At 46.2% G+C, this 16,209-nt stretch overlaps 1 protein-coding gene across 7 annotated transcripts in view; it reads right to left on the bottom strand.

Annotated features, from left to right (window-relative positions):
• rtkna (rhotekin a) overlaps nucleotides 1-13,076 on the bottom strand; it is a 184,570-nt gene extending 171,494 nt beyond the window's left edge. For 2 of the 7 annotated variants that reach the window (XM_073041968.1, XM_073041970.1), the window contains exon 1: nucleotides 12,768-13,074. In XM_073041968.1, the coding sequence (XP_072898069.1) occupies nucleotides 12,768-12,839 (72 nt within the window). In that variant the 5' untranslated portion in view covers nucleotides 12,840-13,074. Of the gene's footprint in view, nucleotides 1-12,767 lie in introns of all 7 variants that reach the window. The other 5 variants (XM_073041965.1, XM_073041966.1, XM_073041963.1 and 2 more) reach the window with 5 other exon arrangements.
• Between the last annotated feature and the right edge of the window lie 3,133 nt (nucleotides 13,077-16,209).

The following is a 16,209-nucleotide window of genomic DNA, read 5'->3' as shown; positions in this document are numbered from 1 at the left end:
CTTGTCCACACTCTCACCAGCTTCTCACTGAAGAAGTTTCCCCTCATGTTCCCCTCAGACATTTCAGTTTTCACCCTTATCCCATGATCTCTGGTTGTAGTCCCACCCAACGTCAGTGGAAAAAGCCTGCATTTATCCTATCTGTACCCCTCAGAATTTTGTATACCTCTCTCAAATCTCTTCTCAATCTTCTATGTTCTAGGGAATGCAGTCAAAACCTATTCAATCTTTCCTTACAACTCAAGTCCTCCAGACTCAACAATATCCTTATATATTTTCTCTGTACTTTTTCAACCTTGTTTACATCTTTCCTGTAGGTAGGTGACCAAAACTTAACACAATACTCCAAATTAGGCCTCACCAACATCTTATACAACTTCAACATAACATCCCATCTCCTGTACTCAATATGTTGATTTATGAAAGCCAAAATACCAAGAGCTTTCTTTATGAACCCATCTACCTGTGATGCCACTTTCAATGAATTAGGGACCTGTATTCCCAGTTCCCTTTGTTCTACCACACTATTCAGTGCCCTACCGTTCACTATGTGAGACCTACCTACCCTGGCTGGTCCCACCAATGTTCAAAACCTTGCAATTGTCTGTGTTAAATTGCATCTTCTATTTTTCCAGCTGATCCAGATCCCTCTGCCAGCCATGATAGCCTCACTGCCCACTGCACCCCCAATCTTGGTGTCATCTGCAAATTTGCTGATCCTGTTAACCACATTATCATCCACATTGTTACTATAGATGACAAACAATAATGGACCCAGCACCAATCCCTGCAGCACAGCACTAGTCACAGACCTCCAGTCAGAGAGGCAAACATCTTTTACCACTCTCTGGCTTCTCCCACAAAACCAATGTCCAATCCAATTTACTACCTCATCTTGAATACTAAGTGAATGAACCTTCTTGACCAACTTCCCATGTCAAATGTCTTGCTAAAGTTCATGGAGACAACATCCACTGCCTTGCCTTCATCCACGTTCCTGGTAACTTCCTCGAAAAACTCCAAGATTGGTTAGACATGACTTAACATGCATAAAGCCATGCTGACTATCCCTAATCAATCCATGTCTATCCAAATACTTGTATATCCAGTTCCTTAGAATACCTTCCAATAACTTTCCCACAACTGATATCAAACTGATTTAAGTTTAGAGCCTTTCTTAAATAACAGAACATTGGCTATTCTCCAATCCTCTGGTACCTCTCCTGTATCTAAGGATGATTTATATATCCTGGCTAGGGCCTCAGCAATTTTTACACTTACCTTCGTAGGGTCCAAGGGAACAGCTTGTCAGGCCCTGGGGATTTATCCACCCCGAATTGCCTCAGGGTAGCACACATATCCTCCTCTGTAATCTATAAGAATCCATGGGTTCTTTACAAAAGTCTGAGGGACAATGGGCTGTTTCAGGAGAGATGTTACAGATGTTCATTGGAATCTCTGTTAACTAGGCTGCATAGTCCCTCAGCACACGACCAGGCTTGTTATCAAACCCTACAGTTTTACACTGGCTAGGGTCTTCCTCACATCAGATACAGCCAGACATTGCCTGCCCATATTTCATTCTGATCCAGAACCTGTTGAATTATTTAACAACTTTCCTCACAATCCACCACTACATCAGCTTTTTCGTCATTCAGCCAGTCTGCATTTTCCTCATTTTATCATTAAAAATCATTTAAATATCTTTAAAACATTATATTTTAACCAAATTGCAGTCATGGAATCTACAGTGATGTGCATTCTTCCAGCCCAACTTGCTCACCACCACCACCTCCCTGTTCCAACGTGCTTCAAGACTGCCACCATCGTCCCTGTGCTGAAGAAGTCTTCAGTATCCTGCCTAAATGACTACCATCCCATTGCAATCACATCCATCATCATGAAGTGTTTCCAGAGGCTAGTCATGAGGCATATCAAGACCCTGCTGACCCCCTCACTGGACCCCCTGCAGTTTGCATACCATCCCAACCGCTCAACAGACAACACCATTGCCATCACCCTCCAACTGGCCCTACCCCACCTGGACAAAAAGGACACACACGTTTGAATGCTGTTCATAGACTTCAGTTCAACAATCAACACAATCATCCCTCAGAAACTGATTGGAAAGCTGAGCCTACTGGGCCTGAACACCTCCCTCTGCAATTGGATCCTGGACTTCCTGACTGGGAGACCTCAGTCAGTCCGGATCGGGAGCAGCATCTCCAACACCATCACACTGAGCACGGAGGCCTCCCAGGACTGTGTGTTCAGTCCACTGCTGTTCACTCTGCTGACCCACGACTGTGCTGCAACACACAGCTCGAACCACATCATCAAGTTCGCCAATGACACCACCGTGGTGGGTCTCATCAGCAAGAATGACGAGTCAGCTTAGAGAGAGGAGGTGCAGCAGCTAATGGACTGGTGCAGAGCCAACAACCTGTCTCTGAATGTGAACAAAAGAAAAAAGATGGTTGTTGACTTCAGGAGGGCACGGAGCGGCCACTACCCGCTGAACATCAACGGTTCCTTGGTAGAGATCGTTAAGAGCGCCAGATTTCTTGGTGTCCACCTGGCAGAGAATCTCACCTGGTCCCTCAACACCAGCTCCACAGCAAAGAAAGCCCAGCAGCGTCTCTACTTTCTGCAGTCTGAGGAAAGTCCATCTCCCACCCCCCATCCTCATCAACTTCTACAGGGGTTGTATTGAGATCATCCTGAGCAGCTGCATCAGTGCCTGGTTCGGTAATTGCACCATCTCGGATCACAAGACCCTGCAGCGGATAGTGAGGTCAGCTGAGAAGGTCATCGGGGTCTCTCGTCCTGCCATTACGGACATTTACACTACACGCTGCATCTGCAAAGCAAAGAGCATTATGAACGACCCCACGCACCCCTCATACAAACTCTTCTCCCTCCTGCCATCTGGGAAAAGGCACCAAAACAAACGGGCTCTCACGATCAGACTATGTAACAGTTTCTTCCCCCAAGCTATCAGTCTCCCCAATACCCAGAGCCTGGACTGACACCTTACTGCCCTATTGTCTTGTTTATTATTTATTGTAATGCCTGCACTGTTTTGTGCACTTCATGCAGTCCTGGGTAGGTCTGTAGTCTAGTGTAGTTTTTTACGTAGTGCAGTCTAGTTTTTGTACTGTGTCATTTAACATCATGGTCCTGAAAAAACATTATCTCATTTTTACTATGTACTGTACCAGGAGTTATGGCTGAAATGACAATAAAATTTGAAGAAGGAAGTCGGAGAATCAGAACGGGAGTGCAGCAGAAGCCATTTTGATTTTCTCTTATTCTCATCGGAGTTAAGAGAAGAGGGACTGCGCGGGCGTGTGACGTCGGGCAGTGAAGCAGGGAAGATTTAAAAAGGACACATCCTTATACAGCAGGCAGCGTCATTTGCGAGCAGCGGAATGAGCCGGGAACAGAGTGCAGGCTTAAGGAATTTGGCTCAATGGGCTTAGCCGGAAACAGGCGAGGCAAGGTAGATTTAGATTTCAGTTTTCCCTGTTATTTGAGGAAAGGGGAAGTATGAGTGTAAGGGCAGCTTGTTGTTCTCGGTGTCAGATGTGGGAGGTCCTGAAGTCTCCTAGCCTCCCGGATGTCCACATCTGCGCCAGGTGCGCCGAGCTGTAGCTCCTAAGGGACTGTGTTAGGGAACTAGAGCTGCAGCTCAACTCAAGTCAGGTCAAGTCAAGTCAACTTTTATTGTCATTTCAACCATAACTGCTGGTACAGTGCATAGTAAAAATGAGACAATGTTTTTCAGGACCATGGTTTACATGACACAGTACAAAAAACTAGACTGAACTACGTAATAAAAAAAAACAGAGAAAGCTATACTAGACTACAGACCTACAATGGACTACATAAAGTGCACAAAAACAGTACCAGCATTACAATAAATAATAAACAAGACAGTAGGGCAAGGTGTCAGTCCAGGCTTCGGGTATTGAGGAGTCTGATAGCTTGGGGGAAGAAACTGTTACATAGTCTGGTCGTAAGAGCCCGAATGCTTCGGAGCCTTTTCCCAGACGGCAGGAGGGAGAAGAGATTGTATGAGGGGTGCATGGGGTCCTTCATATTGCTGTTTCCTTTGTGGATGCAGCGCGTAGTGTAAATGTCCGTGGTGGCGGGAAGAGAGACCCTGATGATCTTCTCAGCTGACCTCACTATCCGCTGCAGGGTCTTGTGATCCGAGATGGTGCAATTTCCGAACCAGGCAGTTATGCAGTTGCTCAGGACGCTCTCAATACAACCCCTGTAGAATGTGATGAGGATAGGGAGTGGAAGATGGACTTTCCTCAGCCTTCACAAAAAGTAGAGATGCTGCTGGGCTTTCTTTGCTATGGAGCTGATGTTAAGGGACCAGGTGAGATTCTCCGTCAGGTGAACATTAAGAAATTTGGTGCTCTTTACGCCCTCTACTGAGGAGCCGTTGATGTTCAGCGGGGAGTGGTCGCTCCGTGCCCTCCTGAAGTCAACAACCATCTCTTTTGTTTTGTTCACATTAAGAGACAGGTTGTTGGCTCTGCACCGGTCTGTTAGCAGCTGCAACTCCTCTCTGTAAGCTGACTTGTCGTTCTTGCTGATGAGACCCACCACGGTGGTGTCATCGGCAAACTTGATGATATGGTTCGAGCTGTGTGTTGCAGCACAGTCGTGGGTCAGCAGAGTGAACAGCAGTGAACTGAGCACACAACCCTGGGGAGCCCCCGTGCTCAGTGTGATGATGTTTGAGATGCTGCCTCCAATCCGAACTGCCTGAGGTCTCCCAGTTAGGAATTCTAGTATCCAGTTGCAGAGGGAGGTGTTCAGGCCCAGTAGGCTCAGCTTTCCAATCAGTTTCTGAGGGATGATTCTGTTGAATGCTGAACTTCTATGAACAGCATCCAAACGTATGTGTCTTTTTTGTCCAGGTGGGTTACAGCCAGGTGGAGAGTGGTGGCAATGGCGTCATCTGTTGAGCAGTTGGGATGGTACACAAACTGCAGGGGGTCCAGTGAGGGGGGGGCAGCAGGGTCTTGATATGCCTCATGACGAGCCTCTCGAAACACTTCATGATGATGGATGTAAGTGCAACGGGACCGTAGTCATTTAGGCAGGACACTGAAGACTTCTTCGGCACGGAGACGATGGTGGCGTCCTTGAAGCACGTTGGAATGGTGGCACTGCTCAGGGAGATGTTGAAGATGTCAGTGAGAACATCTGCTAGCTGGTCTGCACATCCTCTGAGCACTCTACCAGGGATGTTGTCTGGTCCAGCAGCCTTCCGTGGGTTGACCCTGCACAGGGTTCTTCTCACGTCGGCCATGGAGAGACACAGCACCTGGTCATTCGCAGGAGGGGTGGACTTCCTCGCCGCCATGTCATTTTCCATCTCAAACCAGGCGTAGAAGTTATTCAGCGCATTTGGGAGGGAGGCATCACCTGCACAGTCAGGTGATGTTGTCTTGTAATTGGTGATGTCCTGGATGCCCTTCCACATGCACCGCGTGTCGCCGCTGTCCTGGAAGTAACTGTGGATTAGCTGGGCATGTGCACGCTTTGCCCCTCTGATGGCTCGGGACAGTTTGGCCCTCGCTGTTGTTAAAGCTGCCTTGTCTCCTGCTCTGAAGGCGGAGTCGTGGGACCTCAGCAGCGCATGCACCTCTGTGGTTATCCATGACTTCTGGTTGGCACGTATAGTGATGGTTTTGGACAGAGTAACATCATCAATGCACTTGTTGATGTAGCTGGTCACTGATGCTGTGTACTCCTCTAAGTTGGTAGAGTCGCCATCGGTTGCAGCCTCCCTGAACATATGCCAGTCAGTGTTCTCAAAGCAGTCTTGAAGAGCAGAGATGGCTCCTGCTGGCCAGGTTTTCACCTGCTTCTGAACTGGTCTGCAGCGCCTGACGAGTGGTCTGTATGCTGGGATTAGCATAACAGAAATGTGGTTTGAGTATCCGAAGTGGGGGTGGGGCTCTGCCCGGTATGCGTCGGGAATGTTTGTATAAACTGGGTCCAATGCATTCTCCCCCTTCGTTGCAAAGTCCACATACTGATGGAATTTGGGGAGCACTGACTTAAGGTTCGCGTGGTTAAAAGCAACGGCGACAATAAAGAGACCATCACGATATGCATTCTCGATGATCTTCATCTGGTCAGGGAGAGTGAGGAGTTGATAGAGAGGAGTTACAGGCAGGTGGTCACACCGGGACCACGGGAGGCAGACAGTTGGGTCACAGTTAGGAGGGGGAAGGGGAAGAGACAGGTACTAGAGAGTACCCCAGTGGCTGTACCCCTTGACAATAAGTACTCCTGCTTGAGTACTGTTGGGGGGGGGGGGGGGGACGGACAGCCTTCCTGGGGGAAGCAGCAGTGGCCGTGCCTCCAGCACAGAGTCCAGCCCTGTGGCTCAGAAGGATAGGGAAAGGAAGAGGAAGGCAGTAGTGATAGGGGACTCGATCGTTAGGGGGTCAGATAGGCGATTCTGTGGACGCAATCAGCAGACCCGGATGGTAGTTTGCCTCCCTGGTGCCAGGATTCGGGATGTTCTGATCGTGTCTAAGATATCCTGAAGTGGGAGGGTGAGTAGCCAGGGGTCGTGGTACATACAGGTACCAATGACATAGGCAGGAAAGGGGAAGAGGTCCTGAAAGGAGAATATAGGGAGTTAGGAAGGCAGTTAAGAAGAAGGACCGCAAAGATAGTAATCTCGGGATTACTGCCTTTGCCACACGACACTGAGAGTAAGAATGGAATGAGGTGGAGGATAAATGTGTGGCTCAGGGATTGGAGCAGGGGGCAGGGATTCAAGTTTGTGGATCATTGGGACCTCTTTTGGGGCAGGTGTGACCTGTACAAAAAGGACGGGTTACACTTGAATCCTAAGGGGACCAATATCCTGGCGAGCAGATTTGCTAAGGCTTCTGGGAAGACTTTAAACTAGAATGGTTGGGGGGGTGGGAATCAATTTGAAGAGACTAGGGGAGAGGAGGTTAGTTTACAAATAGAGAAAGCTAGTAGACAGTGTGTGAGGGAGGATAAGCAGGTGATAGAGGGGGGAGTGCTCAGACTGAAGATGTGGGGAGAAGGAAGAAAAAGGTAATAAAGTTGTTTGCACCATTAGGGATAAACAGAGGAAGATGTGGAGAGTTTCTTAAATGCATCTATTTTAATGCTAGGAGCATTGTAAGAAAGGTGGATGAGCTTAGAGCATGAATTGATACCTGGAAATATGATGTTGTAGCTATTAGTGGAACATGGTTGCAGGAGGGGTGTGATTGGCAACTAAATATTCCTGGATTTCGTTGCTTCAGGTGTGATAGAATTGGAGGGGCAAGAGGGGGAGGTGTTGCATTGCTTGTCCAAGAAAATATTACAGCGGTGCTTTGGCAGGATAGATTAGAGGGCTCATCTAGGGAGGCTATTTGGGTGGAATTGAGGAATAGGAAAACTGTAGTAACCTTTATAGGGGAGTATTATAGACCACCTAATGGGGAGTAAGAATTGGAGGAGCAAATTTGTAAGGAAACAGCAGATATTTGCAGTAAGCACAAGGTTGTGATTGTGGGAGATTTTAATTTTCCACAGATAGACTGGGAAGCCCATACTATAAAAGGACTGGATAGTTTGGAGCTTGTAAAATGTGTGCAGGGTAGTTTTTTGCAGCAACACATAAAGGTACCAACTAGAGAAGGGGCAGTGTTGGATCTCCTGTTAGGGAATGAGATAGGTCAGGTGACGGAGGTATGTGTTGGGGAGCACTTTGGGTCCAGTGATCACAATACCATTAGTTTCAATATAATTATGGAGGATAGGACTGGACCCAAGGTTGAGATTTTTGATTGGAGAAAGGCTAACTTTGAGGAGGTGCAAAAGGATTTAGGAGGAGTGGATTGGGAGAATTTATTTTATGGGAAGGATGTCATAGAGAAATGGAGGTCATTTAAAGGTAAAATTTTGAGAGTACAGAATCTTTATGTTCCTGTCAGGTTGAAAGGAAAGGTTAAAAGTTTGAGAGAGCCATGGTTTTCAAGGGATACTGGAAACTTCGTTTGGAAAAAGAGAGAGATCTACAATAAATATATAGGCAGCATGGAGTAAATGAGGTGCTCGAAGAATATAAAGAATGTAATAAGAATCTCAAGAAAGAAATTAGAAAAGCTAAAAGCTATGAGGTTGCTTTGGCAAGTAAGGTGAAAATAAATCCAATAAATCTGAAGGGTTTCTACAGTTACATTAATAGCAAAAGGATAGTGAGGGATAAAATTGGTCCCCTAGAGAATCAGAGTGGACAGCTATGTGTGGAGCCAAAAGAGATGGAGGAGATTTTGAACAATTTCTTTTCTTCGGTATTCACTGAGGAGAAGGATATTGAATTATGTAAGGTAAGGGAAACAAGAAGGGTAGATATGGAAACTGTGATGATTAAAGAAGAGGACGTACTAGAGCTTTTAAAGAATATAAAAGTGGATAAGTCTCCGGGTCCAGACAGGATATTCCCTAGCACCTTGAGGGAAGTTAGTGTAGAAATAGATAGATGATAGATAGATAGATAGATAGATAGATACTTTATTCATCCCCATGGGGAAATTCAACATTTTTTCCAATGTCCCATACACTTATTGTAGCAAAACTAATTACATACAATACTTAACTCAGTAAACATATGATATGCATCTAAAATCACTCTCTCAAAAAGCATTAATAATAGCTTTTAAAAAGTTCTTAAGTAGTTTACTTAAATACATTGAGTCCTAACCCCGGCACTTTAACATATCTTACTCCTGGCGGTTGAATTGTAAAGCCAAATGGCATTGGGGAGTATTGATCTCTTCATCCTGTCTGAGGAGCATTGCATCGATAGCAACCTGTCGCTGAAACTGCTTCTCTGTCTCTGGATGGTGCTATGTAGAGGATGTTCAGGGTTTTCCATAATTGACCGTAGCCTACTCAGCGCCCTTCGCTCTGCTACCGATGTTATTCTCTCCAGTACTTTGCCCACGACAGAGCCCGCCTTCCTTACCAGCTTATTAAGACGTAAGGCGTCCCTCTTCTTAATGCTGCCTCCCCAACACGCCACCACAAAGAAGAGGGCGCTCTCCACAACTGACCTATAGAACATCTTCAGCATCTCACTACAAACATTGAATGACGCCAACCTTCTAAAGAAGTACAGTCGACTCTGTGCCTTCCTGCACAAGGCATCTGTGTTGGCAGTCCAGTCTAGCTTCTCGTCTAAATAGCAGGGGCTCTGACAGAAATATTTCAAATGCCATTAGAAACGGGGATGGTACCGGAGGATTGGTGTATTGCTCATGTGGTTCCATTGTTTAAAAAGGGTTCTGAGAGTAAACCTAGCAATTATAGGCCTGTAAGTTTGATGTCAGTGGTGGGTAAATTAATGGAAAGTATTCTTAGAGATGGTCTATATAATTATCTGGATAGACAGGGTCTGATTAGGAGAAGTCAACATGGATTTGTGCATGGGAGGTCATGACTGACAAATCTTATTGAATTTTTTGAAGAGGTTACTAGGAATGTTGACGAGGGTAAAGCAGTGGATGTTGTCTATATGGACTTCAGTAAGGCCTTTGACAAGGTTCCACACAGATGGTTAGTTAGGAAGGTTCAATCGTTAGGTATTAATATTGAAGTAGTAAAATGGATTCAACAGTGGCTGGATGGGAGATGCCAGGGAGTAGTGGTGGATAACTGTTTGTCAGGTTGGAGGCCGGTGACTAGTGGTTGCCTCAGGGATCTGTACTGGGTCCAATGTTGTTTGTCATATACATTAATGATCTGGATGATGGGGTGGTAAATTTGATTAGTAAGTATGCAGATCATACTAAATTGGCGTTGTGGATAATGAAGTAGATTTTCAAAGCTTGCAGAGAGATTTAGGCCAGTTAGCAGAGTGGGCTGAAAGATGGCAGATGGAGTTTAATGCTGATAAGTGTGAGGTGCTACATTTTGGTAGGATTAATCCAAATAGGACATACAGGACAACAGGACATACTAATCCAAATAGGACAATAGGATGCAGAAGTGGGCTGAGAAGTGGCAGATGGAGTTCAACCCGGAGAAGTGTGAGGTGGTACACTTTGGAAGGACAAACTCCAAGGCAGAGTACAAAGTAAATGGCAGGATACTTGGTAGTGTGGAGGAGCAGAGGGATCTGGGGGTACATGTCCACAGATCCCTGAAAGTTGCCTCACAGGTAGATAGGGTAGTTAAGAAAGCTTATGGAGTGTTAACTTTCATAAATTGAGGGATAGAGTTTAAGAGACACGATGTAATGATGCAACTCTATAAAACTCTAGTTAGGCCACACTTTGAGTGCTGTGTCCAGTTCTGGTCGCCTCACTATAGGAAGGATGTGGAAGCATTGGAAGGGGTACAGAGGAGATTTACCAGGATGCTGCCTGGTTTAGAGAGTATGGATTATGATCAGAGATTAAAGGAGCTAGGGCTTTACTCTTTGGAGAGAATGGAGATGAGAGGAGACATGATAGAGGTGTACAAGATATTAAGAGGAATAGACAGAGTGGACAGCCAGCGCCTCTTCCCCAGGGCACCACAGCTCAGTACAAGAGGACATGGCTTTAAGGTAAGGGGAGGGAAGTTCAAGGGGGATATTAGAGGAAGGTTTTTTACTCAGAGAGTGGTTGGTGCATGGAATGCACTGCCTGAGTCAGTGGCGGAGGCAGATACACTAGTGAAGTTTAAGAAATTACTAGACAGGTATATGGAGGAATTTAAGGTGGGGGGGTTATATGGGAGGCAGGGTTTGAGGGTCGGCACAACATTGTGGGCCGAAGGGCCTGTAATGTGCTGTACTATTCTATGTTCTATATACATGGTAAATGGTAGGGCATTGAGAAATGCAGCAGAACAGAGTGATCTAGGAATAATGGTGCATAGTTCCCTGAAGGTGGAATCTCATGTGGATAGGGTGGTGAAGAAAGCTTTTGGTATGCTGGCCTTTATAAATCAGAGCATTGAGAATAGGAGTTGGGATGTAATGTTAAAATTGTACAAGGCATTGGTGAGGCCAAATTTGGAGTATTGTGTACAGTTCTAGTCACCGAATTATAGGAAAGATGTCAACAAATTAGAGAGAGTACAGAGGAGATTTACTAGAATGTTACCTGGGTTTCAGCACCTATGTTACAGAGAAAGGTTGAATAAGTTAGGTCTTTATCCTTTGGAGTGTTGAAGGTTGAGGGGGGACTTGATTGAGGTATTTAAAATTATGAGGGGGATAGATAGAGTTGACGTGGATAGGCTTTTTCCATTGAGAGTGGGGGAGATTCAAACAAGAGGACATGAGTTGAGAGTTAAGGGGCGAAAGTTTAGGGGTAACATGAGGGGGAACTTCTTTACTCAGAGAGTGGTAGCTGTGTGGAACGAGCTTCCAGTAGAAGTGATAGAAGCAGGTTCAATTTTGTCATTTAAAAAAAATTGGATAGGTATATGGACAGGAAAGGAATGGAGAGTTATGGGCTGAGTGCAGGTCAGTGGGACTAGGTGAGAGTAAGCGCTCGGCACAGACTAGAAGGGCCGAGATGGCCTGTTTCCATGCTGCAATTGTTATATGGTTAAAAGTGACTTGACTATACTATTCACTCAAACCAAAATGTGACACGTTGAGTTCCTCAAAAAGATTGTCTGTTCCTCCAGGTCCCTGTATCTGCATGCTCATGTGTCTACACTTTACAACTATATAACAATCACAGCACGGAAACAGGCCTTCTCGGCCCATCGAGTCCGTGCCGAATGCTTACTCTCACCTAGTCCCACTGGCCCGTACTCAGCCCATAACCCTCTATTCTTTTCCTGTCCATATACCTATCCAATTTTACTTTAAATGTCAATACCAAACCTGCCTCTACCACTTCTACTGGAAGCTCGTTCCACACAGCTACCACTCTCTGAGTAAAGAAATTCCCCCACATGCTACCCTTAAACTTTTGCCCCCTAACTCTCAACTCATGTCCCTTGTTTGAATCTCCTCTACTCTCAATGGAAAAAGCCTATCCACGTCAACTCTATCTATCCCCCTAATTTTAAATACCTCTATCAAGTTCCCCCTCAACCTTCTACACTCCAAAGAATAAAGACCTAACTTGTTCAACCTTTCTCTGTAACTTAGGTGCTGAAACCCAAGTAACGTTCTAGTAAATCTAAATCTAATCTACACTAGACCCTTTTTGCCTACATTGGGCCCCAATTGTGGATTACCTAATTCAATCGATTCCATCTGCACACCTTGGCCCATTTACTTAGTTTGTCCACGTCCCCGAAGCTCTTCAGATTCTCAGGAACACCAAGTTTTGCATCAGTTGTAATTGTAATATAGTGCAAACGGAGAGACTTCAGTCAAGAAGGACGCTCCCTCGGCGCTGCTCCCCGCCTCCCCCGACGCTCCCTCGGCGCTGCTCCCCGCCTCCCCCGACGCTCCCTCGGCGCTGCTCCCTCCCCCGACGCTCCCTCGGCGCTGCTCCCTCCCCCGACGCTCCCTCGGCGCTGCTCCCCGCCCCCCGACTCTTTCGGCGCTGCTCCCCGCCTCCCCCGACGCTGAGCCTCCCCCGACGCTCCCTCGGCGCTGCTCCCCGCCTCCCCCGACGCTCCCTCGGCGACGCCCCTGAACATGTGGCTGGAGCGTGAGTTCAGATTTCTGTGGAGTTGGGTTGAGACTGTGATGAGCGGTTCCCGTACGCCCAAACTCGACGCCCCACTTTGCTCTGCCGCCCCGTTACCTGCAGACTCTCGGCCATCTGGCGGATGTAGAGCAGGTTGAGGTCCTCCATGATCCGGATGGTTTCGTCCATTCCTGCCGCTTACTCCTCGCCCCAGACTGTGCGAGACATGGCCACGGCCTTTCCCGTCTCCGGACACGGCCCCGAGAGACACCGAGTGGGTCCGAATCTCGGTCCAGCTGCGGTGTCAGCACCGCCTGGCCCCGCACAGCCCCAACCCCAGCCTGCGCCTCCCACAAGCATTCATTCGCTACCAGCTGCGCATTCTTCGCCCACAGGAAGCGGCTGTGTGAATGCAGCCTCTCACACTGCAGACACACTAGCGCCATTCACTGCGGCAAGAACAACAGTCAGTATCAGCTGTGAAACAGCCCCGGCATCCTACACAACTCAGGCACCAACGTTAATGCAACTAATCAACAGTTCTGCTGAAAGATCGTCCTCGGGGTCTGTTAACACTATCTCCAGAGATGCAGAGCAACTCTACACAAAACCGGACCCCTCGGCCCTACTCGTCATGCTAACCATTTGCTTGCGTTTTGCCTTTCATCTGTCAGCTGACCGAATGCCTTTAAAAAGCTGTTACTGTACCTGACTTGACCTGAAAAACTTGCCGCCTAGTTTTTCCCTCTACAACCTACACTCAGTGGCCACTTTATTAGATACAGGTGTGGAATCAGTGTGATCTGCTGCTAAACACAAAAGGTTCTGCAAATGCTGGAAATGCACAGCAACACACAAAATGCTGGAGGAAATATCAGGTCAGGCAGCATGTATGAAAATGAATAAGCAGTCAACATTTCAGCTGAGACCATCAGAATAAACACGAGATTCTGCAGATGTTGAAAATCCACACAGTAACACACACTCCTGGAGGAACTCAGCAGGTCAGACAGTATCAATGGAAATGATTGAACAGTTGATATTTCAGGCTGAGACCCTTCATCAGGACCCTTTACCATCAGTCCTGATAAAGGATATTGGCCTGAAGCATTGATGGCCACAGAGTAGTACTATTACAGCTCCGGAAATCAGAGTTGGGAGTTCAAGTTTTAGACAATAGACAGTAGGTGCAGGAGTAGGCCATTCGACCCTTCTAGCCAGCACCGCCATTCACTGTGATCATGGCTGATCATACACAATCAGTACCCGGTTCCTGCCCTCTCCCCATATCCCTTGACCCCACTATCTATAAGAGCTCTATCTATCTCTCTCTTGAATGCATCCAGAGACTTGGCCTCCACTGCCTTCTGGGGCAGAGCATTCCAAATATCCACCACTCTCTGGGTGAAAAAGTTTTTCGGCATGTCTGTTCTAAATGGACTGCCCCTTATTCTTAAACTGTGGCCTCTAGTTCTGGACTCACCCATCAGCGGGAACATGCTTCCTGCCTCCAGTGTGTCCAATCCCTTAATAATCTTATATGTTTCAATCAGATCCCCTCTCATCCTTCTAAATTCCAGTGTATACAAGCCCAGTCGCTCCAATCTTTCAACATATGACAGTCCCACCATTCTGAGAATTAACCTTGTGAACCTATGCTGCACTCCCTCAATAGCAAGAATGTCCTTCCTCAAATTTGCAGACCAAAACTGCACACAATACTCCAGGTGGGGTCTCACCAGAGCCCTGTACAGCTGCGGAAGGACCTCTTTACTCCTATACTCAATTCCTCTTGTTATAAAGGCCAGCATGTCATTAGCTTTCTTCACTGCCTGCTGTACCTGCATGCTTGCTTTCATTGACTGATGTACAAGAACACCTAGATCTCGTTGTACTTCCCCTTTTCCTAACTTGACTCCATTTAGATAGTAATCTGCCTTCCTGTTCTTGCCACCAAAGTGGATAACCTCACATTTATCCACATTAAACTGCATCTGCCATACATTCGCCCACTCACCTAGCCTGTCCAAGTCACCCTGCATTCTCATGACATCCTCCTGACATTTCACACTGCCACCCAGCTTTGTGTCATCGGCAAATTTGCTAATGTTACTTTTAATCCCTTCATATAAATCATTAATGTATATTGTAAACAGCTGTGGTCCCAGCACCGAACCTTGCAGTACCCCACTGGTCACGGCCTGCCATTCCGAAAGGGACCCGTTAATTGCTACTCTTTGTTTCCTGTCAGCCAGCCAATTTTCAATCCATGTCAGTACTCTGCCCCCAATACCATGTGCCATAATTTTACCCACTAATCTCCTGTGGGACTTTATCAAAGTCTTTCTGAAAGTCCAGGTACACTACATCCATTGGCTCTCCCTTGTCCATTTTCATAGTTACATCCTCAAAAAATTCCAGAAGATTAGTCAAGCATGATTTCCCCTTCATAAATCCATGCTGACTCGGACTGATCCTTCTACTGCTATCCAAATGTGTCGTAATTTCCTCTTTTATAATTGACTCCAGCATCTTTCCCACCACTGAAGTCAGGCTAACCAGTCTATAATTCCCTGTTTTCTCTCTCCCTCCTTTCTTGAAAAGTGGGACAACATTAGCCACCCTTCAATCCGCAGGAACTGTTCCTGAATCTATAGAACATTGGAAAATGATTACCAATGCGTCCACGATTTCTAGAGTCACCTCCTTAAGTACCCTGGGATGCAGACCATCAGGTCCCGGGGACTTATCAGCTTCAGATTCAACAGTCTATCCAACATCGTTTCTTGCCTAATATAAATTTCCTTCAGTTCATCCATTACCCTAGTTCCTTTGGCCACTATTACATCTGGGAGATCGTTTGTGTCTTCCCTATTGAAGACAGATCCAAAGTACCTATTCAACACATCTGCCATTTCCCTGTTCCGCATAATAAATTCACCTGTTCTGTCTTCAATGGCCCAATTTTGGTCTTAACTATTTTTTTGCTATTCACATACCTAAAGAAGCTTTTACTATCCTCCTTTATATTCTTGGCTAGTTTACCTTCGTACCTCATTTTTTTCTTGGTGTATTGTCTTCTTTGTTATCTTCTGTTGCTCTTTAAAAGCTTCCCAGTCCTCCGGTTTCCCGCTCATCTTTGCTATGTTATACTTCTTCTCTTTTATTTTTATAATGTCCTTTACTTCCCTCAACAGCCATGGCTTCCCGTTACTCCCCTTAGGATCTTTCTTTCTCTTTGGAATGAACCGATCCTGCACCTTCTGCATTATTCCCAGAAATACCTACCATTGTTGTTCCACTGTCTTCCCTGCTAGGGTATTGTTCCATTGAACTTTGGCCAGCTACTCCCTCATAGCTTCATAGTTCCCTTTGTTCAACTGTAATACTGACACATCCGATTTTCCCTTCTCCTTCTCAAATTGTAGGTTAAAACATCATATTATGGTCACTACCTCTTAATGGCTCCTTTACCTCCAGGTCCCTGATCAAATCTGGTTCATTGCACAACACAAATCTAGAATTGACTTCTCCCTGGTAGGCTCCAGTACAAGCTGTT

Source organism: Hemitrygon akajei, chromosome 4, assembly GCF_048418815.1.
Source record: "Hemitrygon akajei chromosome 4, sHemAka1.3, whole genome shotgun sequence".
Lineage (NCBI taxonomy): Eukaryota > Metazoa > Chordata > Chondrichthyes > Myliobatiformes > Dasyatidae > Hemitrygon > Hemitrygon akajei.
This window is presented reverse-complemented; position numbering and strand designations above follow the sequence as displayed.